Source organism: Eurosta solidaginis, chromosome 3, assembly GCF_040869045.1.
Source record: "Eurosta solidaginis isolate ZX-2024a chromosome 3, ASM4086904v1, whole genome shotgun sequence".
In the NCBI taxonomy this organism is placed as follows: domain Eukaryota; kingdom Metazoa; phylum Arthropoda; class Insecta; order Diptera; family Tephritidae; genus Eurosta; species Eurosta solidaginis.
In genome coordinates this window covers 278153687-278181187 of record NC_090321.1, presented here as the reverse complement: position 1 = coordinate 278181187, position 27501 = coordinate 278153687, and the positions used below count along the sequence as shown (strand labels likewise).

The 27501-nt window shown below is 37.3% G+C and overlaps 1 protein-coding gene across 9 annotated transcripts in view; it reads left to right on the top strand.

Moving 5' to 3' along the window:
• Wnt5 (Wnt oncogene analog 5) overlaps positions 1-27501 on the top strand; it is a 638708-nt gene that overhangs the window by 570101 nt on the left and 41106 nt on the right. For all 9 annotated transcript variants that reach the window (XM_067776631.1, XM_067776636.1, XM_067776637.1 and 6 more), the window contains 2 exons: positions 8927-9632; positions 15012-15290. In XM_067776631.1, the coding sequence (XP_067632732.1) occupies positions 8927-9632; positions 15012-15290 (985 nt within the window). The remainder of the gene's footprint in view (positions 1-8926; positions 9633-15011; positions 15291-27501) is intronic.

Below are 27501 nucleotides of genomic sequence, written 5' to 3'. Positions count from 1 at the left end.
GTGAACTTGTATATTTTCTGATAAGTTGAAAGCATTTTCAATGATACTTACATACATAGAGGAAATTTTATGTTCAATGCGTGCTTAAGTGGAGCGGGTGGGTGTTAATTTGCTTGGGTGATTGTAGGTTATTTGCGCTTTAAATTAGTAGTGAATCAGAGAGGGGATGCTTGTTTCACTCCCTCTCCGAGAGCGCGCGTGTGGAAATGTTGATAAGATATTAGTGTGGGTGTTTGCATTTGTTGCGGTGGCGCATTTGTGAAATTGCAGTTGTCCTTTTCATATAAAAATCTACGACCTTTTTGTTTAACATTGCTTCCATTGTCATTTCTCCGTGTCAAATTGTTTGTGACTTGTGTTGAAACGAAGTTAAGTTGCAGCTTAAAAGTTACACGCAGACAAGTTGTGTGGCTAAAAAACTTAGCTAAACTAGTTTCTAACGGTATTTTGTTGTTTTTTCTTCGCCTGTTTCTCGAAAGTTTTGAAGGTTGGCTTGATCTTTTCAAAACATCATTTTACAAATACGATTTTTGATACTTTAGTTGTTTATTTTTAGGGGGAATTTGTAAAGTTTACTTACATACAAACAAAATAAATGTAAGGCGCGATAACCTCCGAAGAGTTTTCAGGCCGAGCTTCTCTTCCAATTTGCGTGGTGCTACTTTTAATTTTTCGTATAAATTGGCGTGACAGGACCTACTTGTTTTATGCCAAGTCCGAGCGGAATCTGCAAGGAAGATGAGTTTTCACTGAGTGCTTTTCATGGCAGAAATACACTCGGATTGCTTGCCAAACACTGCCGAGGGACGACCCCGCTTAGAAAAATTTTATTCTAATTGAAAAAACTTGTTTATAAAATTTTGATGTTGTTTTGTCCGGGGCGTGAACCCGGCATCTTCGGTGTGGTAGGCGGAATACGCAACAATCACACCAAGGCGATCGCATACAAAGGCTCTTAAAATTACATAACAGTAATTACTTAGAACATATGTTCTTTATTCACTAAGAGTGGTTCCTACAAACATATTGTAATGAATTTAGTGCAATTCCTCTTTTTTGCAACCTTCTACTAACGTTCGAATCACTAAACTGTTGATTAAATAACTCCACCATTCAATAATGTAAAATGGCCTTTATTTAAAGTACTTCACAATAACACTTCTACTGCTCGACAGATAGCGTGCTTAAATCAAACTGATTCTATGACTGCTCAGATTGCGCTCTTTTATACTCTTTAATTTCCTCGTTCCATACTTCTAGGCGTTTCCAGAATTTACTTAGTTACTGCTATAAAATTATAACTACAGATGCACGTGTATAGATTCTCATATGCGCGTGTATATGTGAGTGATACTTGCACAAATAATTGCCTACTTTTGGGAGTATCTCAGATTTATGCATTGTTTGTGCGTTTTTCTCCGCTGCTTTTATGGACATATGTGAATACATAATGATTAATTTGGTTATGTGCATACAAATCACTGCTTAGTATTGGCTTAGAGATGATAGTATCCCTTAAGGCTTGGTTTCCTCCAAAAGCGGCGCCGCTTTATTATGACCGCTAATGAGCGGCCGGAATACTCACCGTTTTCAGTGGTATCGTTTTGTTGGAAACTATGAATACTTACGGCAGGCGACCCCGTAAATTTCAATTTTTCATTTTCGCATGTTTTTTTAGTTTATTTATTCATTTTTTAATGCGTATGTGCGAAAAAACACACTAAGAAAAATTAAACTTCAAAAATGATGTTCACTTTATAAATAATTTCAAATATTGGACAATATGTTCACCGCTTTGAGTATAGCGGTGGGAAAAAAACGTTGATGAACGAGTTTGTGCCGTTATGACGGCCGTTACATTTATTGCCCCGCCGCTATTTTACGTTAAGGTGAACTTCACCGTCTTCTTACTTTCCACATAATTACTTTTACATTGAAGCATTTTTGACATCGTACTCTACCGTTACATAACGGGCGCTATATAGCGGCACCGCTTTCGAGGAAACCAAGCCTTTAGCGTTGCTAATATTCGTCACAATATGTATTTCCTTCTTGCAAAATGTAAATGTGTTATGTATCGTTATGTGTATATTGCAAGAAGTTTAGACTCAGAAATTTGGTCATGCTTTTCGGAAGCTTTCCGGTACGCTAAACCTGAATATCGAAACTTTATATAGAGAAAATATCGAAAACTATTACATTTTAAAAAACAATATCTCAAATCGCAAAGGGATACTTCCAAAAGCTAAAACATTTCAAGCAAAATAGTGCACTTTCAAATCGTATGTTGTTTTGTTATAAACTGAAGTTTTCGTGACGAAAAATCGTATCGGTTTTCTGTGTTTTTGGCAGTTTCAGGTACAAATATCGTGAAACCAAGATTTTAAAATTCTTGCAATTTTAAGTCTGACTATTTTAAAGCTTTATTACTGAGTTTTATGAACCATGTGAACTGAAAAAATGTTTCAACTGAATTTTGGCTGAGACTTTTCGTGGCAGACATACCACTGAGATATTATGATGGTGCTTTTCCAGGGGCTTATATGATATGTGTGCGCGATATCAAGACACCGCTATGTTGATGTCCGCAAAATTAAGCTCATGCATTTGTTATTACCAACAATTGGAGTTGAAAATATTTCGAAATTAACTGCAATCTGCAACCCAAACTCCCGTCTATTAGACTGTTTAGTCCAAATTAGCCTTCGTCTATGACGAGTGGCAGCATGGCTTGGCAAGGTTTTTTTTTTTTTTTTTTTGTTCTTTATGCTCAATTTACACAAACTTTTTTTATCGGTTAATGTACTTGTGTTATCATAACAAAAACTTTTTTAATATACAATGTGTAATTTTAATTTAGTTTCTGTAATATGATTACCCATACCCTCAAGCTTATCGTAGCTTGTGGGTGTATTTTTTGTTGTAAGCATTCATATTGTGTTTATGGCTATGTATACATATGTTTGTAAGCACACGCTTAATGTAAGTACACAACGCCCAAAAAATTGAACGCTCTTGGCTACAGCACCCCTAACAATATCAACGACAAAGTTGTAAGTTATGTGTGTATTGTTGTTGTGGTTGTTGCTAAGAAGTATAAATATCAACACCCCCAAATTGGCACTTATCAGCAGTCCGACGCGTTTAACATATGTCAAACTAGGAGGGGCAAGACAAACAAGTTTTTTTCAAATGCTCGCCTGCGGGTATTTCACAAAATATGGGCGGGTAATTACAACAAAATGCAACAGGAAAAACAAATGCAATTAAGCATGAAACGCGTTGTTATCCTTATGGGGCAAAACACAAAACTAACATACGTGTACATATGTATATACAGGATGTGACAAAAGTACTGGGAAGTTTTAAAAATTTGGAATTGTTTGATTTTCGAATGATGTTTAGGGAGGTCTCCAAAAAAATACTTTGCACCAGCAGTTCACTGGTGACACCGCATTAAGATAAACTTGAAAGTTATAAACAGTACTTTTATAAACATGCTAATTTAAGAATGCGCAAGAAATTGGCGCTCCCAGCAAATACAACTGTTCAATAGTTGAGTAATAAATTTTTGAACGTACCGTTGAATATTTTTAATGCAACCAATGATTGGGATTTTACGTCAAATTTCTGAGCGTAATTTTTTTTCGCTATATCGCTCATTTTGTACATTCGACTTATCTGACAGCTCTTCGACATTTTAAATTGTTGGTTATAGAAACAATTTGTCACTATTATTATAGTGAGTGTGTCAAATAATTTAAGAGATCCTTTTCCTTAAAACTTAAGGATAATTATTTCATCAGGCAGTTGGCTCAACTCGCCGTTCATAATGCAAGTTTTCTATATCTCAACGTTTTGCAACGTATCTAGTGCTCGCTGAAAGCATTCAATGTTAGCTCTTTTCTACATTAAACTTCATTCACATTTTCATTTTATTCTCTACTGAGCATTTCTCGCTTTTAACTGCGAGTTGATGTGATCGAAATTCGCCAATTTTCGGTAAAAAAAAATTTGTAGGTTAATGTATTTAAACTTAGAAACACACTTTTTCAGAAAAGATTAGTCAGAACCCTTTTTCAGAAAGCCAAAATTCAGAAGTCCAAATTCAGAAGTCAAATTTCAGAATTTGCTCAAAATTTAATGTTTTTTTTACTGTCTGATTATGACTTCTGAAATTTGACCTTTGAATTTTACTTCTGAGTTTTTTTTCAGCCTGGAACACAGCAACATCTAAAGAAGGCGTTATATCCAATCGATTTATGGAATATGTATAATATCACCAAATTTTGAAGCCCGAACAAATAATCGAAGGGTGGCACAACGCCATTCGAAGTGCACTTAGGACACACCCTAAATGTTTAATTTTATAAATAAAATAAAAAACGAGCAGGCAATAACAGAAACAAAACTGCAGCAATTTTCAGCTGGAGGCGATCCATATCGAAATCGCAAGAAAAAATATAGAGACGCTGGTCGAAGTTCAATATTGTAAGATCATTTGAAAAAGATAAAAGCGAAAACGATTAACATGCTTGCCATTGCACACAATTTCAAATTTAAGATTGTACCACTTTTTCTTTATACATATATAATACCTTCCAAATAAATAAATATTTCTGAATTTTGAAAACAATTTTATGTTTTTTCTGTCATCTTATTACTTTCTGAATTTTGACTTCGAAATTTTGACCTCTAAATTTTGTATTGCTGAAAAAAGCGTTCTGACTAATGTTTTCTGAGAAAATGTTTTTCTGAATTTTTGTTTTCTGAATTTATGGGGGCACCAAGTTTTCTTTCATCTCCTTGCATATGTATATTAAAATAACCACAGTTGGATATCGGCCCAGATACGAATCGGTCGTGTAAAACAAAGTTGATATTTTTAACGCAGTTCTGCCTTACGTTTTTTTCTTTCTAAATAGACGTCTCTTTTCCTTCTTCGCGTCGTGATAACGCTCCAATATACCGCACGTTACGGCGCCCCACAGCGGATACAACATATACATACGAACATTTATATACTCAGTTGAGCAGAGCTCACAGAGTATATTAACTTTGATTGGATAACGGTTGGTTGTACAGTAGGGCGGGTCGATTTAAAAACCGCTCATTGCCCTGTGAAAATCGTATTCTAGGGATCAAATTAAGAAACAAAATAAGAAGTAACCATACCTCTAAAACGAATTCTGATGTCCCCCCCTTTGGACCGAACTTTTGGGTAGGGGCAATTTCAATTCTACCTGCTGTATCTTGTGGTGGCTTAAAAAAAACAACACAAGCAATTTTACGATCTGCAATTGTGTCACAGTGATGCCTTGGTTTAAAAGGGGGTTGTAAAAACGCTAATTTCTAATAATTTTTTAATTTCTTTTCTATTACTAAGTTAAATTAATTTTTTCATTTACATATGTTCTGACTAAATAAATTTCTAAAGAGAAAAATAAACTCCAAAAAGAAAAAACATAGGCATTTCAAAGTAGGCTTTTTCAAAATTTGCAGTTCGACCCAAAGGGGGGACATCAGAATTCGTTTTAGAGGTATGGTTCCTTCGGCAAAGTTTCTTATTTTGATCCCTAGAATATGATTTTCACAGAGCAATGGGCGATTTTTTTGCCTCCCCACAAATCGACCCGGCCTATTGTACAGGTATAAAGGAATCGAGATAGATATAGACTTCCATATATCAAAATCAGCAGTATCGAAAAAAATTTGATTGAGCCATGTCCGTCCGTCCGTCCGTCCGTACGTCCGTCCGTCTGTCCGTTAACACGATAACTTGAGTAAATTTTGAGGTATATCCAGTAATGATATGGTGCAACAAAATATAAAGATAAAACAAAATTTCAAAATGGGCGTAGCTCCGCCCGTTTTCATTTAATTCGTCTAGAATACTTTTAATGCCATATGTCGAACAAAAATTTACTAATCCCTCTTAAATTTGGTAGGGGCATAGATTCTATGACGGTAATTGTTTTCTGTGAAAATGGGCGAAATCGGTTGAAGCCACGCCCAGTTTTTATACACAGTCTACCGTCTGTCCTTCCGCTCGGCCGTTAACAGGATAACTTGAGCAAAAACCGATATATCTTTACTAAACTTAGTCCACGTACTTATCTGAAGTCACTTTATCTTGGTATAAAAAATAGCCGAAATCCGATTATAACCACGCCCACTCTTTTGATATCAAAAATTACGAAAAATGAAAAAAATGTATAATTCTATACCATATACGAAAAAAGGGATGAAACATGGTAATTGGATTGGTTTATTGACGCAAAATATAACTTATTAAGTAGAAGAAAATGAAAAAGTTCTACAGGGCGAAATCAACAGCCCTTGGAATCTTGGCAGGAATACTGTTTTTGGTATTGCATATATAAATAAATTAGCAGTACCCGACAGATGATTTTCTGGATCACCCTTGGTCCACCTTTATGGCGATATTTCGAAAAGGTGTCTACCTATACACCGAAGGCCCACTCGCTTTTAAAATACTCATTAACATCTTTCATTTGATTCCCATTTCGTACAAACACATTCTAGAGTCACCCCTGGTCCACCTTTATGGCGATATCCCGAAACGGCGTCCACCTATGGAACTAAGGATCACTCGCTTTTAAAATACTCATTAACAACTTTCATTTGATTCCCATTTCGTACAAACACATTCCAGAGTCACCCCTGGTCCACCTTTATGGCGATATCTCGAAACGGCGTCCACCTATGGAACTAAGGATCACACATTCCAGAGTCACCCCTGTTCCACCCTTATGAAACATGATTAAAATTACGACCTGCTAAGAGTGATGAAAATAATATTTCAATTTGTGCCCACTGTGCACTCATATGCAGCGTGGCTCTATTATAAGAAGCGTCCTTTTTATCGAGGCAGCGCTACATTCCTATTCATGACTTTGGTACCAGCAGCGACTGTACTGTAAGGAGAGAGAAATATGCTCCCACTACTCAGCTACATTGCGAGGTCGAGGACTGCTCTTAGTTAGTAGGTGTGAGAGCCGAGTGGGGTAATCGTCTGTTGACTGTTTCGCGAGTAGCTTTTCGACGTAAAATTTTCCTTGTTTCACTGCAGCACTTTCTTTGCTGCACAGAGGCTTGCACGTATTTCGGCTGCGGCAAGGTTGGGACAGCTCGATATTTGAACCTCTTAGAGCGCACACATCCAAGACACTGGAACTCTGCCTGACATCCATCACAACCTCATCAATTTGGTTTCGTGCTCGTCGGTCAGAAGACACCAAAGTTGTATGGTGTATCATTTTATGCTGGAACCTGATACTCTACTTGGCCGTATTTCGAGAGACGGTGAAGTCAATCAACCTCACCCCTTAGGTAGATGTTATATCGTAGATCCTTAATTTTCCGACTGTAGGACCATTTACAAAAGGTCTTGTTCAACATGGCGTTAAGATAGGGGTGCGTCATTTTAATATCATGGCGAGGGAAGTCATCGTATATCTTGAAGGTGGGCAAATCCTTTTGCCCGCATCATCTTTTGATGTTGAAGCACATATAAACCTTATATTGAAAAATTTCGCCTTGGTGCGGATCGTCGAGAGATGCTCTTTCACAGCCGTAAATTTCAGTTCTTGCCGGCGACTTTTTTTTTGCACCAGAAAAACAAAAACTTGGTACTGAATTGCGCATTTATTTCAATGGCCACTGCAGTAGATGTCGCAAGGCGCTATCATCCTTCAGCAAGACGTTGAGCAATACTACGAGTTCCGCAAGCATTGTGAAGGACTTATCCGAGCTATTTAAAACCAAACGAAGTTTCACACAAGGCGTTTCCTTTTCGTGCGATTTCTGCTTGATTAATGCTTGAGCAGATAGTTCCAGCAGAAGGCACAATCCATTATAAGAACACACAGCTGTTGAAGTATACTAATAACATTGATATTAATAGTCTATACAAACGCGTCGTGAGTTCTGCTTTCTCTGGATTAAATAAAAATGAAAAGAAGTGGGTCTTGCGGTAAATGAAGGAAAGACAAAGTACTTGTTGGCATCCAAGGGTCGAAGGATTTTGCCTTGGCAGCCGTGTCACAGTTGACGAAGTCCTCTCTTGACGAACAGAAATCACGCCCAAAAATTCGCCCATCACACTTGTCCTGAAGTATGGCTCGGAAGGTGGCGAACATGAGTATGTTCCAAGCTTCAAGACTCTGTCTCCAAAAGAAGTTACTCAACAATTTTCAAATGTTCAAAACATATGCAGCACTTCAATTTATGACGCACCCTGTATATGTAGACTTCAGTGTACGTACATCTGTGGTTCAGTGTGTTTTTAGGAGGAGATTGCTACATACAAATATTCAAATGCGTATGTGTGGGGCGTTAAAACTCGCTAAATTTATTATGTAAGTTTATGCCACAACGATACAAAGGTCGCGGTATTTAGAATCTCTTAGGGCTTTTCATGATTTTCATTACCCGTAAACGTTATGCGCCTCTCTCTAACTCACCCCTTAGCACTTTGGAGCAATATTTAACAGAATTTTTAAAGTTAAACTTATAAAATAGCGTAAAATGAGGTCGAGGAAAAGATAAAGGGTAGCCGTAAGTCAAGCGCAAATTTAATGGCGTTTTCTTTTCTGAAAAAAATGTTTGCTTCATGTTGCATTCTTAAATTCTATCTTTTGAGCAAATGGAGCTAGCGCTATGCATAATGGCTGAATTTGTAGTTAATTGTGGCCCTTTTCTCACTGAATGAAACGTAGTTTGTGAAAGGGACACGTAAACTTACATTACGGCAGAGAAGATCGAACAGAGTTAGATTATTTTCAGAAAAAAAAAAACGCCATAAGGGAAGAGCAACAAGAAGAAATAGAAGAAAAATAGCAATAAGTCGCCCATATTATGCACTTTTCTAAATGTTTTTTTTTTTTTCACTTTTTCTTTGCAGATTCGCCACCGATTTCATAGATGTACGTGAAAAGGAGACGAGACGTGGTACACGTGGCGCAGGCAATCCAGAGCGCAAACGTGGCGGCGGAGGACGATTTCATCAGCGTCGCAATCAACAAATTCTGTCAATGCAAGCTGATGACGCGGCTGCAGCTGGTGTTGCGATAATGACAACAACAACAAGAACGACAACTACAACAACAACGCAATCCACAGCAAATCGAGGTGGTATTGCAGGAGCAACAGTACAATTAGAAGCCTTTGTAGACGATGTTGCTTCGACAGCAAATGAGCACATCAGCCACGAGCAAAGCAATATGCAACAACAACAGCAGATTAATTCCAATAAAACTGTCAGTCTTAATGGTAATCAAGACAGCAACGACAACAACAACAAAAATACAGCTAGCAATAATACTAACATCTCAACAGCAACGATAACAGTTTCGAAGGATGCTGCGACCACAACAACAACAACAAAACCAACAGTAGCAACACTAACACAACAAAAGTCAACGTCAAGCAAAAGCAACAACAGCAATAGGAAAGAATCAAACCGCGATAGCAATAGGAATGCAGACTCATACGAAGAAGACGCGACGGCTGGGCGCATCAAACAGGAAGATTTATTGGAGTTGCAAGAGCGCATCACAAAGGAAATACTAAATTCGAAATTGCAGGGCAAAGAAATGCTGGAATTACAGGTAAGTCAACATGGGAGCAAGTCAAGCGACCAACGAGCAACCAACTTATAAATAAAGGTTTGTGTGTTCGCGTGTGGATTTGTGATGTGAATGGCATGTTGCTAAGACGCAAAATCACGGCTGACAATGAGGGGTAGACTAAAATTAGGGTCGAGTAGTTTGTTACTAAATATTAGAGCATAGATTTTAAGTCCCTGTAAATCAAGTGGCTTTTTAAAAGTGAAGGCGTTTCTTATGGGCGCACTACAGTAATTTTCCATTGAATTAGAACTGTTGCGCAAATTCGCGAAATATTCAAAGACGCAACCCATATCCCGGAGCTAATCACAGGACGTGACAGCTTCCCGTGCAATGTCTTAAGAGTATACTTGTATGCAAGACGAAAGAGGACTCTTGCTGATTACCACGAGGACGACCTAAGCAGCATAAGTAATTGAATATAAAATAAATTTTGGAACACAAAAAACGAGAACCGAGATTCTATCATAGTTTTAAAGCTTTTTCGCTCTTTGATAAGCAGGGAACAAGTTGACATTGGATAGAACAAAAAAACATAATCAAAATACCGGCCAGTTATGAGCTACGTCTCGTCAATTGTGAGCGAACAACTGTCACCGTGCACGCTTCAGGACAGTCATCATCTCAAGTGGGAAGAGGGAAAGGAGTTAGTATAGGTTCATAGAATGGTTAATGGGTTCACGGATGGACGGTTGGGTAAGAAGGTTGCACGATGTGTTTTCGGTCTGGAGCTCCATGTTAGCAGCAAGTTAAACTGTGGTGCGATTAAAGTTGGAATGGCAATGCATCGCTTGCGGTTGCGGCGAACTATTTTAATATTAAGATCATCTCGAGACTTAGCAATACAACTGTCAACTGTCACGCAGACTTCCTAGCGCGCATGTTTACAAGTCAACCGAATGTAGATGACTAAAGGCAGGTCTCGATAGGTCTCGAGTCAGCTTTGTCTCAATAATTTGTAAGCTGGTTCTGGGGAGATCACAAATTTTATGAATAAACGATTAAACTGCGGAATTCACGAAAGTCTGCTCATCTGACTATGAATAAATAAAAATAAATGTAAGGCGCGATAACCTCCGAAGAGATCTAAGGCCGAGCTTCTCTTCCAACTTGCGTCGTGCTCCTCTTGATTTTCTCTAAAAATTGGCCGGACAGGACCTACATGTTTTATGCCGACTCCGAACGGCATCTGCAAGGCAGATGAGTTTTCACTGAGAGCTTTTCATGGCAGAAATATACTCGGAGCGCTTGCCAAATTTTGCCGAGGGGCGGCCCCGCTTAGAAAAATTTTCTTGTAATTGAAAAACCTTATTTCTAAAATTTTTATGTTGCTTTGCCCGGGCATACGGTGTGGTAGGCGGAGCACGCTACCATCACACCACGGTGGCCTATGATAATTTGGAATTTTGTTAAAATCGCATCGAAGTCCCATGATCAAATCCCGTAATAGGATACCAGGATATATGCATTATTGGACCGCTCATTTGTACTATAAACTTGGTACCGATACTTTGAGTTTCGAGCCTTTTTGATTCGATGCTAACGGGTACTCGATGCTTAAAGAGCAATACCTCTAATGAGAACCATATCGATACTTTGCATTCCATATAGTGTCCCTAAATACAGCTCAGTTTTATGTTTTCTTTTTTTCAATGGAAACCTCCATAATTTTTCTCGAAAAATTTTCTATTCAATATTGTAGGACCAGACTCAACTTCTTTCGACGCCGTCTAGGAGTTATGATAAAGGACAGTAATAAAGTGATATTTATTAGTCGATAGGGAACGCGTATTCAGTCCAAAGAAGGACCTGCATTTAGCATTTTATTTTCTAAGGCTGGTTAATACCTGATAATTGCTGCTGCAGCATGGCCGTCTCCAATAAGAATCAATGGCACCTTATCAGTGACAGCTGATACTGAACCTCCTCTACATTAGTAATAAGTTTGTCTTGCGCTGTAGACTGTGTAGTTTTTCGATTTTAGCAAATAAGTCCTACAAATCAGCGAACAAATTTATAATCATCTGTGGAACCGTTGGCTATGCAAATAGATCGATCATATTGTAATACCTACGTACTGTACAATCAAATTCTTGTTGCAATAACGCGTTGCTGCTTGGCATTTCATTAGGGGTCGATTACTTGTCTTTTCACTTTAACTTTAACATTTCCGTGAGCGACTCATAACTACAGCCAGTTAATTCGTTTAGAAGTGATACGCCGAGGTACCATCTTGTAAGCGTAATCACTGGCGCACTACGAAAATAAGAGGCCCAGCTGCGCTCGCAAAAATTCATTAGAGCAGAAGCAGCAGGTGCATATGGCATGTGCTCACATACCTACATACATATGTAACACTTAGTAGGATTTAGCAAGTTTAAAACAGCGCAAAGTTTCAATCAGTTTGTTTAAAACTTTTAGCTCAAGTCTCAAAAGTATGCAAGTATAAGTAAAGTGTATATATGGGAAGTGTTTATGCTCAGGACTTTGCATATTGTTTAAAGGAGCTTTATTAGATTGAGAATATAAAATTATGCATGGCATTGTTAGATAAAAGAGATAGAGGGATTAAACCGGAAATGTATAAACGCCTAAATGAGATGAAGATTTGGAGTTTGTGTACGTAGCTACAGACCGTGTGGAGGTTTGTTGGCTTTGTGATCAGAGTGTCATTTCTGCTGTTCTAGTTAAAGCTTCTTCTTAACATAAATGATAGCGGCGACCTGATAACTTCCGTACATAGTGTGCTTAAGATGTGGACGGAGCATTTATCCCCATTGCTAGCTAACTAGCAAAGGAGAAAACGATCCGATACCCTAATCTCAGATGATGGAAAACACGCTCTGGTACCATCCCATGGCGAAGTGAGAATGGCAATATCCTGGCTAAAAGATCACAAGGCACCAATCATGACGGATTACCCGCCAAGATGGTGATAAAAAGCATGCATCAAGTTCTATGTAAAATATGCTCTGATGAGTGCATACCTCAAAATTAATATTTAAGTCTGCTCTGCTCAATCCACAATAAACGCGATCCCGCAAACTGCGCCAATTATCGCGAAATCAGCCTGATTAATATCATACGACGCACAAGATCCTGGAAGATACTTACGATGACAGATAGAATCGACACTTACCATAATTTTTCCCACTTCAAAGTAGACGGCGACATCGCGAAATGAAGTTGCTTGTATGCTGCTATATCTGAATTCAAGCTCCGTAAGAATTGGGAAGGACCTCTCCTAGCCATTCGAAACCAACAAGCTTCATATGAGGCGACTCTCTTTCTGCGATTTCTTTAAAACAATGCTGGAAAAGATAATTCTATCAGCGGAAATAAACCGTAATGGAACAATCTATTATAAAGCGTCCAATTATTGTCATATACTGATGATATTGATATTATTGACTTTCAAAAACGCGTCGCGAGTTCTGTCTTCTCGGGATGAGATAAAAAGGCAAAAAAGTGGGTGTTGTGGTAAATGAGAACAAGACACAGTACGGGAAAGATATAATTTCGACCCTGTAAAAAATTTCGTTTATTTGGGAACCAGCATTAACAAAAAAAAAATGTCAACTTAGAAATCAAAGGGAAAATAAGTCTTGTCGACAAGTACTACTTTGAACTAAGTAGGCAATACAAAAGTGAAGTTCTCTCCCAAACAAAATTGTGCTCTTTAAGACCTGTCCTGGTGTATGGCAGGGAATCATTTACGGTATTGAGAGAAGATAAGATGGCTCTTGAAGTGTTGGTGAAGGAGTATTGAAAGACGTATAGTGATGAACTATGAGTGTGTGAGCTCTACGTAGATATGAGCGAAGTGCAGCGAAATAAAGTCCAACGGCTTCTCAAGCTAAGTCATGCTATACGAACGGCCAAAAAAGGAGAAAGACTTGACCTACCTTGGTGCTCCCCTTTGGTTCGTTCAGCTATCCCGAAGAAAGTATAGTTGGAGTAACTTGTTACGAAACGGCAATATCGCTAGAACGGTAACAATCCGCCAAGTGAAATCATTGCGCTGCTTGTTCGACATCCGACCACCTGCTTACTGTTCAATGACTATAATGATCAGCGGCTTCATTACGTCAGAAATCAGCATTAACGGGGCGTTATTTTGCCCACCATCTCCATTACGACTGATGTTCGGCAAGAGGAGCTCATTCTATTCGTGCCACCGGGAGTCCAGCCTCATTTCCAAGTAAAAGCTACAGCGTAAGCAACAGGATGTTATCTTGTGTGACAAGCTACCCAGTGGCCCCGAGATTCGGGATGAATGAGGTCCCTGTAAAATCCGACAACACATAACGACAAAATATTCAAACCTTCAAACGCATTAGGTCTGGTGGAATAACCATGCCGATATTAAAACACTTCTGCTATGAAAGAATTAGCGACGAATGTTTTCAAATTTTCACTTTCCTCCTTTCTTGTTCCTGGAATATGAAAACTGTAAGCAAGCCTTGTAAACCTTGCTAACCAAGGTGAGTCATATCGCTCGACATCTCAACCGCGCCGCACAGCAAACAGACACATCGTGAATTAAATCAAGAAAAATCGAACCAGTTTATAAAGGTAGAATATGAATTGTATGAGTGGTTGACAGGCATAGGTGTAGGAATGAAATATCTAAGCCAAGAAATAATAATCCCCTCTTTGAATTTTTCATATCGAAGCTCCCTTAACCACCAAAAGGAGTTCACAATGTTTCATATGCGTGCAAATTAAAAACACAGATGCTGGTCTTTAAGCATGCTTAGCTCAAGTGATCTATTTAGTACACACAGTACTTAGGAAGTTTAACGTTGACTAGTTCACAACTGAATTCCAGCTCAGACATTTTTAGATGCCTTTAAAAACCGCTTTTGCAACAGATACAGAACGAAAAGTCTAGCTATAATACTCTCCTATATTTCTTTTATGTTCGTCCGCAAATGAAGTTTCTTTCTAAAAAGTAGTTTGTTTTATAACTTTTGGTATCAATTGCTTTTGACAGTTGTCTATGATAGCAAATATTGTCGCAGTGCTGTCGTACACTTTTTTAATAAATTCTTAACTTTCCCTTTGTCTACATGATTTTATTAATGCCCTTTTTCAAGGTCTCACACTCTTAAATATTTTACTTATTTTCACTCTGTAATTATTCTTTCTTTTAACTTTTATTACGTTCGATGGTATTTTCGTGCGCCACTTAAATGTTGCTATTGATATGGTTGTCCCCCCCCCCCCCCCCCCCCCTGATGTTGGCGTCTTCATCTGTTGGCTTGTTGTTGTGTTGTGTTATATGTGCTATCAATAATGTTCTTTCGCATGTTTAACTAGCAATTTTTCTTTAATATTTGTGTTGTTGTCACCATGCAGGAGAAAATCAATCGTGAAATTCTAAACTCAAAGGTGTTCAATATGGATGCTGGTGGTGTCAACGGCAATGCTAACGGTAAAGGCAAACGCAAGCGTAGACGTAAAAATCAGCGCGCTGTCATCGGAATGGCAAATGATCAACAAGCAGACGATACAAGCAATAGCGCTGGAGGTGATGGCAGTGGTGTTGGTGAGGGAGGCGGTGGCAAATGGAAGAATGGTATCACAGCAAAAGCACGTAGCTTAATGAATTTACACAATAACGAAGCGGGAAGGAGGGTAAGTACTATGATCCATCTGCTCAAAATATATATACGTTGCATTACAGTAAAGTGTAAATTGTTTTTTTTTGGAAGTCGCATAGAGTTTTAAAGTTAAGTTTACATGAAATACATAAATTTTTTTGAAAGAGAGTAAAGAAACTATTGTTTAGTAATTGGGTTTCCTATAGATCAGTTTTGTAGAACGCGCTGTTAGTCCAGGGACCTTATTCTGTAACTCGATTGGAAAGGAAAATCGATTCGAAAGCTGTCAAATTACACAGATTTCTTTTTCAAATGCGAAAGAAATTTATTTTCAGTCGAGTTATATAATAACGTTCCACCAGGTCTAACTGCTTAGCTGTGAATGACGAAGTAGCAACTTTATAATGCCTCCCGAGAAAATATGTAAAAATTAAATATAGTAGAATAAGTATCGGCGTGGGGTATGAAACTTCAGTATTTAAAAAAAAAAACAGACTTCAAATCAATATACGATCGGGTGAATTACCATGTGACCCCCTTTAACTTTGAGGTGCAAATAGAATTATTTAAAAAATGATTTGTCCCATACCTCCAAACCGAAAAGAGTACTTGTAACTCCGTTGTAGATTGTTGGTTCTTTATCCTTTTCCGTTCACAGTATGGGGAATACAGAAAATGAAAATAAAGAAAAGAAAAGAAAAGAAAAGAAAAGAAACGAAGAAGAAAGAAAATTAAAAGAAACGAAAGGAAAGGAAAGGAAAGGGAGGGAAAGTAAAGGAAATTAATGGAAAGGTGTTCGGCATCGGCGGAAAACATGTAGTACCTGTGACGTCAATTTTTAGGGAAAAATTAAGAGTAGCTCGACCTAAATTGAAATAGAAGCTCAGTCTAAAATCTTTTCGGAGGTTATTCGCGCCTTGCATTTATTTATTTAGTAGTGGTAGCCAAACTGTCGTTAGGTCGTAGCTACTTTTCCTGCTGTGTTGCTATCGCGTTTGATATCGAAACCTTTTCGATAAATTATCGTAAAGGTAAAAATTATCTATAGAAGAACTTGCTATATGCAGTAAAAAAATTATCGATTTGTCATCAAAGACTTCTCGATTTGTAGCTATCGGTATGTTGTCGGCGAGTTATCGCGTCGTTTTCGAAAAGTTGTAAATTTTTCAGAGAAAATGTATCAAATTGTTCACAAAGAGTTATCATTTTGTTGTTGGAGTGTTATGACTTTGTTATTACTTTGTATTATTGATGTGTTATGGTCGACTCAAGGGTTTCCTATGAAACAGATACCGATAAAACTACAGTATAAAAACGAAGACACATCTGTAACCCGTTGATAAGAAGCCGATTGTTACAGATATGTAACCGACGAATATTCTCAAATAGGTCGAAAATGTTTGTCCTTGTTAAAATTACTTAAAACATAATTAAGGATAAGCTTTTATAAGTTTTTTACGTTTCTATACGCTGCCCATATATTTACACACCGAACTTCACGAGTGATCACGCCTTTTTTTTTTAAATCAGCAAAAAATTATTAGCCTTAAAAATGTACCAACCTAGTTTTAAGTTTTGTAGATATTTAGCAGACTCAGACATATATCGCCCCTTGACAGTGGTTTTCCAAACACTCCGAGTGTATTTTTGCATTGAAAAGCTTATAGCTTAAACTCATCTGTCTTGCTCGTTCGATTCGGCTAAATTACATTGATTCCGTCCTTCCAATTTGTAGGGAATAAAATTAAAGAAAAAAAAACTTTTTTAAAAATAAGCTTTTTTTATTGGTTAATAAAATAAACTAAAAAGTAAAAAATAAATTGACTGTAAAGAAATACAACATTTTATAAGTTCATTGTAGCCTTTAACGATAATTAGGCTTCTTCGTCTGCCACAAAAAAATACCATATTGTACATAATTATATATTTTTAACATTAAAACTTTACACCTAAATTATTAAATCTTACAGTATATATCACAATCCTAATTGTTCTAATAAAAAGCGTGTTAAATTTTGATGGTATAATTAGGAACATTTAGGACCTACTTTTCTTGCTATCATAATGTAACACGATTTTATTAGAACAATAAGGACTGTTTTATAAACTGTAAGATTAAATAATTTAGGTGTAAAGTTTTAATGTTAAAAATATATAATTATGTACAATATGGTATTTTTTTGTGGCAGACGAAGAAGCCTAATTATCGTTAAAGGCTACAATGAACTTAAAAAAAGTTGTATTTCTTTACAGTCAATTTATTTTTTACTTTTTAGTTAATTTTATTAACCAATAATAAAAGCTTATTTTTAAAAACGTTTTTATACTCAGTTGAGCAGAGCTCACAGAGTATATTAACTTTGATTGGATAACGGTTGGTTGTACAGGTATAAGTGAATCGAGATAGATATAGACTTCCATATATCAAAATCATCAGTATCGAAAAAAAATTTGATTGAGCCATGTCCGTCCGTCTGTCCGTTAACACGATAACTTGAGTAAATTTTGAGGTATCTTGATTAAATTTGGTATGTAGATTCCTGGGCACTCATCTCAGATTGCTTTTTCACTTTTTCGATATCGAAAATTTCGAAAAACCGAAAAAATGCGATAATTTATTGGCAAAGGCAGATAAAGCGATGAAACTTGGTAGATGGGTTGACGTCATGACGCAGAATAGAAAATTAGTAAGATTTTGGGCAATGGGCGTGGCACCCCCCACTTTTACAAGAAGGTAATTTAAAAGTTTTGCAAGCTGTAATTTGGCAGTCGTTGAAGATATCATGATGAAATTTGGCAGGACCGTTACTGCTATTACTATATATTTGCTAAATAAAAATTAGCAAAATTGGATGAAGAACACGCCCACTTTTAAAAAAAATTTTTTTTTAAATTCAAATTTTAACAACAAATTTAATATCTTTACTGTATATAAATAAATTAAGTCAAAAGTCAACTTCAGCAATGATATGATGCAACAAAATACAAAAATAAAAGAAAATTTCAAAATGGGCGTGGCTCCGCCCATTTTCATTTAGTTTGTCTAGAATACTTTTAATGCCATAAGTCGAACAAAAATTTGCCAATCCTTCTTAAATTTGGTAGGGGCATAGATTCTATGACGATAACTGTTTTCTGTGAAAATGGGCGAAATCGGTGGAAGTCACGCCCAGTTTTTATACACAGTCCACCGTCTATCCTTCCGCTCGGCCGTTCACACAATAACTTGAGCAAAAACCGATATATCTTTACTAAACTTAGTCCACGTACTTATCTGAACTCAGTTTATCTTGGTATAAAAAATGGCCGAAATCCGACCATAACCACGCCCACTTTATCTATATCGAAAATTACGAAAAATGAAAAAAATGCCATAATTCTATACCAAATACAAAAAAAGGGATGAAACATGGTAATTGGATTGGTTTATTGACGCAAAATATAACTTTGGAAAAAACTTTGTAAAATGGGTGTGACACCTACCATATTAAGTAGAAGAAAATGAAAAGTTCTACAAGGCGAAATCAATAGCCCTTGGAATCTTAGCAGGAATACTGTTAGTGGTATTGCATATATAAATAAATTAGCAGTACGCGACAGATGATTTTCTGGATCACCTGGTCCACATTTTGGTCGATATCGCGAAAACGCCTTCACATATACATCTAAGGGCCACTCGCTTTTAAAACCCTCATTAATACCTTTAATTTGATATCCATATCGTACAAACACATTCTAGAGTCACCCCTGGCCCACCCTAATGGCGATATCTCGTAAAGGCGTCCACCTATAGACCTAATGCCCACTCCCTCTTAAAATGCTCAGTAACGCCTTTCGTTTGATACCCATATCGTACAAACAATCTAAAGTTACCCCTGGCCCGCCCTAATGGCGATATCTCGAAAAGGCGTCTACCTATAGACCTAATGCCCACTCCCTCTTAAAATGCTCAGTAACACCTTTCGTTTGATACCCATATCGTACAAACATTCTAGAGTCACCCCTGGCCCACCCTAATGACGATATCTCGAAAAGGCGTCCACCTATAGACCTAATGCCCACTCCCTCTTAAAATGCTCAGTAACACCTTTCATTTGATACCCATATCGTACAAACCTTCTAGAGTTACCCCTGGCCCACCTTAATGGCGATATCTCGAAAAGGCGTCCACCGATAGACCTAAGGCCCGCTCCCTCTTAAAATGCTCAGTAACACCTTTCATTTCATACCCATATCATACAAACAAATTCTAGAGTCAGCCCTGGTCCACCTTTATGGCGATATCCCTAAATGGGGTCCATCCATAGATCTATGGCCTACTCTCTCTTAAAATACTTTTTAATACCTTCCATTTGATACACATGTCATACAACCACATTCCAGGGTTACCCTAGGTTCATTTTCCTACCTGGTGATTTTCCTTATTTTGTCTCCATAGCTCTCAACTGAGTTTGTGATGTTCGGTTACACCCGAACTTTGCCTTCCTTACTTGTTTTTTCTTTAATTTAATTTTTTACTTTTTAGTTCGTTTTATTAACAAGTAATAAAATCTTGTTCTTAGAAAAGCTTTTTTCATAATTTTAATTTAAATATCATTTTTTTTAAATTTTTAATGGGGTAAAATATTGTTTAAATTAGTTATGTAATCTTTACTCAGTTATTTGTAACGTTTCTCATCCTATTCATTTCTTTTAATGCACCAACATTACAAGGTTTCTTCGAAGTCAACTTTGAACAATCAAGTTCTTCGACTCGACTGTTAACTAACTTAAAATCACATTTTATTGTGACTTTGCCTATGTCGCGTTCAGTTTACAACTACTCGTTGCAGATCTCTGCTCTGTTTTAAAATAAAATTCCAACTTTCCCTTAGCTAAAATTCCATCGCCAAAAATCTGTAAAACAAAATTAAGTGCGCAGAAAAGTATACAACATTTAGCGATAACAGCCTAACTTCTACATTCGTTGCATACACAAACAAAGCGAAGTTACCTGCGTTCTTGAGGACTTAGGCTTTTATGCCAGAGTTAGCACAAATCTTTACCGATAACTCTGTTATCGATTAATTTATTGAATTCTCGCAAAGTAATATTGCATTGTCATCGGAGTTATACATGCGTGCAAAATTTCAGCTCAATCGGACACCGGAAAGTGTATTAAATTTAACTTGCAAAATATGATTACAGACAACAGCCAAGTCAAACTAAATAAAAGCTTATAAAAATAAAAATGGAAATGAAACTCAATCCAAATTTCCGTGACTTGTTTACAATATACCTATATATGCATATTACGAACACCAATGTGTTTGCATGCATGCTCCACCCTAATGTCTATATTAGTAACCCTTGATGTTAAGTAATTTTCACTCAGATTTTTATTTTAAAACAAGCAACAGCTGAAGCATTAAATGGAGCAAATGAGAAGCAAAATTCATACTAATTTTAAACGAATAATTACCCAAGTTTTATATTAAACAAGTAAGGGGATTTGAGTTCGGTTGTTACGAATTTCATACACTCAGCGCCGAGATTCAATCGTACAGTTCATTTCAATCTATGCAATAATGTGTAATACTGAAAAAAATTTAGCACGCAGCTCAAGTGTGTGCCATATGAAATAAGGCACATGCGCATGAGCGTGCTCTTTAAATAAAAATATGTATACACACAGCTCACGTGCCTGAGTGAAAAATGTACGAATGTGCCGCACATGAGTATGCAAATATGTTCCCTGCAATTAAGTCTCAAAGCAATCCTGAAATTAACCCGAAGTATATCCGAATCGACCCCACAAATATACGATCTTAGCCCGAAGTAGTAACTTGATCAAAACTAAAAGGTTTAAGACGAGTACGAAATTATTTAAAAAAAATTTTGCATCGAGTTTCGAAAAAGTCTATAAAATAAAAACAAGTAAGAAAGGCTAAGTTCGGGTGTAACCGAACATTACACACTCAGCTGCCAAATTACGGCTTGCAAAAATTTTAAATTACCTTCTTTTAAAAGTGGCCGGTGCCACGCCCATTGTCCAAAATTTTACCAATTTTCTATTCTGCGTCATAACCAACCCACCTGCCAAGTTTCATCGCTTTATCCGTCTTTGGTAATGAATTATCGCACTTTTTCGGTTTTTCGAAATTCTCGATATCGATAAAGTGGGCGTGGTTATAGTCCGTTTTCGTCCATTTTAAATAGCGATCTGAGATGAGTGCCCAGGAACTTGCATACCAAATTTCATTAAGATACTTCAAAATTTACTCAAGTTATCGTGTTTACGGACATACGGACAGACGGACGGACGGACATGGCTAAATGAATTTCTTTCTTCGCCCAGATCATTTTGATATATAGATGTCTATATATATCTCGATTAGTTTATCCCGTTTCGGGGTACCGTTATTCGAACAAAATTAATATACTCTTTGAGCTCTGCTCATCTGAGTATAAAAGTTAAAGCCCCTTCATTTTCCTAAAATATTCTCACAAATAATTTGAATCTTAGGCGTGTACTTTTATTTTTACACATAAAACTGCACACATCAACTTGGTACTCACGCCCTATTTCAATGCCATCAATTTTAGAGCTTTTAGGCGACCGCCGTGGTGTGATTGTAGCGTTCTACGCCATCAACACCGAAGATCCTGGGCTCACGCCCCGGGAAAAGCAACATCAAAATTTTAGAAACACGTTTTTTCAATTAGAAGAAAATTTTCTAAGCGGAGTCGCCCCTCGGCAGTGTTTGGCAAGCAATCCGAGTGTATTTCTGTCATGTAAAGCCCTCAGTGAAAACTCATCTGCCTTGCAGATGCCGTTCGGAGTCGGCATAAAACCGAAAAAATTAAAAGGAGCACGACGCAATTGGAAGAAAAGCTCGGCCTAAAATCTCTTCGGAGGTTATCGCGCCTTACATTTATTTTTATACTAAGTTGAGCAGAGCTCACAGAGTATATTAAGTTTGGTTGGATAACAGTTGGTTGTACATATATAAAGGAATCGAGATAGATATAGACTTCCATATATCAAAATAATCAGGATCGAAAAAAAATTTTATTGAGCCATGTCTGTCCGTCCGTCCGTCCGTCCGTCCGTCCGTTAACTCGATAACTTGAGTAAATTTTGAGGTATCTTGATGAAATTTGGTATGTGAGTTCCTGAGCACACATCTCAGATCGCTATTTAAAATGAACGATATCGGACTATAACCACGCCCACTTTTTCGATATCGAAAATTTCGAAAAACCGAAAAAGTGCGATAATTCATTACAAAAGACAGATAAAGCGACGAAACTTGGTAGATGTGTTGAACTTATGACGCAGAATAGAAAATTAGTAAAATTTTGGACAATGGGCGTAGCACCTCCCACTTTTAAAAGAAGGTAATTTAAAATTTTTGCAAGCTGTAATTTGGCAGTCGTTGAAGATATCATGATGAAATTTGGCAGGAACGTTACTCCTATTACTATATGTACGCTTAATAAAAATTTGCAAAATCGGAGAAGGACCACGCCCACTTTAAAAAAAAATTTTTTTTAAGTAAAATTTTAACAAAAAATTTTATATCTTTACAGTATATAAGTAAATTATGTCAACATTCAACTCCAGTAATGATGTGGTGCAACAAAATACAAAAATAAAAGAAAATTTCAAAATGGGCGTGGCTCCGCCCTTTTTCAATTAATTTGTCTAGGATACTTTTAACGCCATAAGTCGAACAAAAATTAACCATTCCTTTTGAAATTTGGTAGGGGCATAGCTTTTATGACGCTAAATGTTTTCTGTGAAAATGGGCGGAATCGGTTTATGCCACGCCCAGTTTTTATACACAGTCGTCCGTCTGTCCTTCCGCATGGCCGTTACCACGATAACTTGAGCAAAAATCGACATATCTTTAATGAACTTAGTTCACGTGCTTACTTGGACTCACTTTATCTTGGTGTGAAAAATGAACGAAATCCGACTATGACCACGCCCACTTTTTCGATATCAAAAATTACGAAAACTGAAAAAAATGCTATAATTCTATACCAAATACGAAAAAAGGGATGAAACATGGTAAGGTAATTGGATTGATTTATTGACGCGAAATATAACTTTAGAAAAAACTTTATAAAATGGTTGCGACACCTACCATATTAAGTAGAAGAAAATGAAAAAGTTCTGCAGGGCGAAATAAAAAACCCTTAAAATCTTGGCAGGTATTACATATATAAATAAATTAGCGGTATCCAACAGATAATGTTCTGGGTCAACCTGGTCCACATTTTGGTCGATATCTGGAAAACACCTTCACATATACAACTACCACCACTCCATTTTAAATTCTCATTAATGCCTTTAATTTGGTACCCTTATCGTACAAACTCATTCTAGAGTCACCCCTGGTCCACCTTTATGGCGATATCTCGAAAAGGCGTCCACCTATAGAACTAAGCCCCACGCCCTTTTAAAATACTCATTAACACCTTTCATTTGATACCCATATCGTACAAGCATATTCTAAAGTCACCCCTGGTCCACCTTTATGGCGATATCTCGAAAAGGCCAACACCTATAGAACGAAGGCCCACTCCCTTTTAAAAATACTCATTAACACCTTTCATTTGATACCCATATCGCACAAACAAAGTCTAGAGTCACACCTGGTCCACCTTTATTGCGATACCTCGAAAAGGCGTCCACCTATAGAACTAAGGCCCACTCTCTTTTAAAATACTCATTAACTCCTTTCGTTTGATACCCATATTGCACAAACGAATTCTAGAGTCACCACTGGCCCACCTTTATGGCGATATCTCGAAGCGGTGTCCACCTATGGAACTAAGGATTACTCCCTTTTAAAAAACTCTTTAACACCTTTCTTTTGATACCCATATTGTACAAACGAAATCTAGGGTCACCCCTGCTCCACCTTTATGGCGATATCTCGAAACGGAGTCCACCTATGGAACTAAGGATTACTCCCTTTTAAAGTACTCATTAACACCTTTCTTTTGATAGTCATATTGTACAAACTAATTCTAGGGTCACCCCTGGCCCACCTTTATGGCGATATCTCGAAAATGCGACCACCTATACAACAACCACCACTCCCTTTTAAAACCCTCATTAATACCTTTAATTTGATACCCATATCGTACAAACACATTCTAGAGTCACCCCTGGTCCACCTTTGTGGCGATATTTCGAAACGGCGTCCACTTATAGAACTAAGGCCCACTCCCTTTTAAAATACTCATTAACACCTTTCGTTTGATGCCCATATTGTACAAACAAATTCTAGGGTCACTCCTGGTCCACCTTTATGGCGATACCTCGAAACGGCGTCCACCTATGGAACTAAGGATACTCCCTTTTAAAATACTCATTAACACCTTTCGTTTGATGCCCATATTGTACAAACAAATTCTAGGGTCACCCCTGGTCCACCTTTATGACGATATCTCGAAACGGCGTCCACCTATGGAACTAAGGATACTCCCTTTTAAAATACTCATTGACACCTTTCGTTTGATGCCCATATTGTACAAACAAATTCTAGGGTCACCCCTGGTCCACCTTTATGGCGATATCTCGAAACGGAGTCCACCTATGGAACAAAGGATTACTCCCTTTTAAAATACTCATTAACACCTTTCTTTTGATAGCCATATTGTACAAACTAATTCTAGGGTCACCCCTGGTCCACCTTTATGGCGATATCTCGAAACGGCGTCCACCTATGGAACTAAGAATTACTCCCTTTTAAAATACTCATTAACACCTTTCATTTGATACCCATATCGTACAAACGCATTCTAGAGTCACCCCTGGTCCACCTTTATGGCGATATCTCGAAAAGGCGACCACCTATACAACAACCACCACTCCCTTTTAAAACCCTCATTAATACCTTTAATTTGATACCCATATCGTACAAACACATTCTAGAGTCACCCCTGGTCCACCTTTGTGGCGATATTTCGAAACGGCGTCCACCTATAGAACTAAGGCCCACTCCCTTTTAAAATACTCATTAACACCTTTCGTTTGATGCCCATATTGTACAAACAAATTCTAGGGTCACTCCTGGTCCACCTTTATGGCGATACCTCGAAACGGCGTCCACCTATGGAACTAAGGATACTCCCTTTTAAAATACTCATTAACACCTTTCATTTGATACCCATATCGTACAAACGCATTCTAGAGTCACCCCTGGTCCACCTTTATGTCGATATCTCGAAAAGGCGACCACCTATACAACAACCACCACTCCCTTTTAAAACCCTCATTAATACCTTTAATTTGATACCCATATCGTACAAACACATTCTAGAGTCACCCCTGGTCCACCTTTGTGGCGATATTTCGAAACGGCGTCCACCTATAGAACTAAGGCCCACTCCCTTTTAAAATACTCATTAACACCTTTCGTTTGATGCCCATATTGTACAAACAAATTCTAGGGTCACCCCTGGTCCACCTTTATGGCGATATCTCGAAACGGCATCCACCTATAGAACTAAGGCCCACTCCCTTTTAAAATACTCATTAACACCATTCGTTTGATACCCATATTGTACAAACAAATTCTAGGGTCACCACTGGTCTACTTTTATGGCGATATCTCGAAACGGCGTCCACCTATGGAACTAAGGATTACTCCCTTTTAAAATACTCATTAACACCTTTCATTTGATACCCATATCGTACAAACGCATTCTAGAGTCAACCCTGATCCACCTTTATGGCTATATCCCTAAATGGCGTCCACCTATAGAACTATGGCCACTCCCTCATAAAATACTCTTTAATGCCTTTCATTTGATACGCATGTCATACAAACACATTCCAGGGTTTCCCTCGGTTCATTTTCCTACAAGGTTATTTTCCCTTATGTTGTCACCATAGCTCTCAACTGAGTATGTAATGTTCGGTTACACCCGAACTTAACCTTCCTTACTTGTTTATTTTAAATTTTAGAGCTTACCCTTTCTTCTCGAAAAAAACCGAGAATTTCGACACACGAGCACATCACATTCAACTTAGGCGCTGCATTGGCAGAATTACATAAGTACTCAGAACTTACGATATTTTCTCGAACACACTTTTCAAGAACATACGCGAGGAGAAGTTGTAAGCTCTATATAATACAACCAATGAAACATTTAAATTGAATTTCCAGATGCTCGCGAGCCTTAAAATTATAAAATCACATACCCGCGAGGAATTTTCTGCCGAATAATTTCGAGAAATCGTAAGCTCTAACATTTTTCCATACATCTTGAATATATTTTACTTTTTTATTTTGCTTAGAATCCCGGACTCTTCTAATAATCATTTCTTTTTTTGCGTTTTATACAAAAGATGTGGGCATGGTTATCGTCGGATTTTCTTCGATTAAAATAGCTATGGCATATGAGAACCTCAATACCAAATTTGAGTAAAATATCTCAAAACTTACTTGCATAACTCTATATTTACCTCGACTCCTTTCTGCCATAACAGTGCACTGTTATGCAAATAAAATTATAACAATGTACTATTTACAGCTGAGTATAAAAACAGGAGTCAATAAAAATTGTTAAAGTTTTGTTTATCAAAAAGCAATCATAAAAGCGATCAAGTGCACAACAGCACAAAATGAAATCAATGCAAGCTTGTGATTATGCTTTGTGTGTGTGAACGTTTGACATTTCCGAGTCGATTAAACTACACTTTATTAATTTGCTTCGAACGTGAGAGCGCGCAGAGGGAAATTGCGAATTAATAACAGAATTCATTTAACGTCCTCTTATGGCCAATTGAAAGTCATAATTGTTGTTGTGTTAACCAAGGAAACGTATGACATGACGACATACAGACAGATACGCATATAACTAAAGCAAAAGCATAAGAAATTTAATAAAAAATTGTTATCAAATGTATGTATGTATGTGAATATATAAAAACATATATTGATATTTGTATGTATATTGAGCAGACGAAGTTTTGGTTGTTATTGGATAGTTGTTGTTGTAGTGTTGCATATTGGCTTTCATCAGCTAATTGGCAATTACACACACTACTTTGGTTCGAGGTACGGTGGTCCAGAACGAGTAAACAAGTGCATAAATTTGAACTAGATTAATAACAAACAATTTTTTGGTGATTTTGAGACTTTTTCAGAAAAGTAATCACAGTTAAGAAACATTTTATTTTAAAGTTGCAGGTTTTGTTCGATCTATGAGGCTTTGAAACTATCAGTACTAGGTTGCAAAAC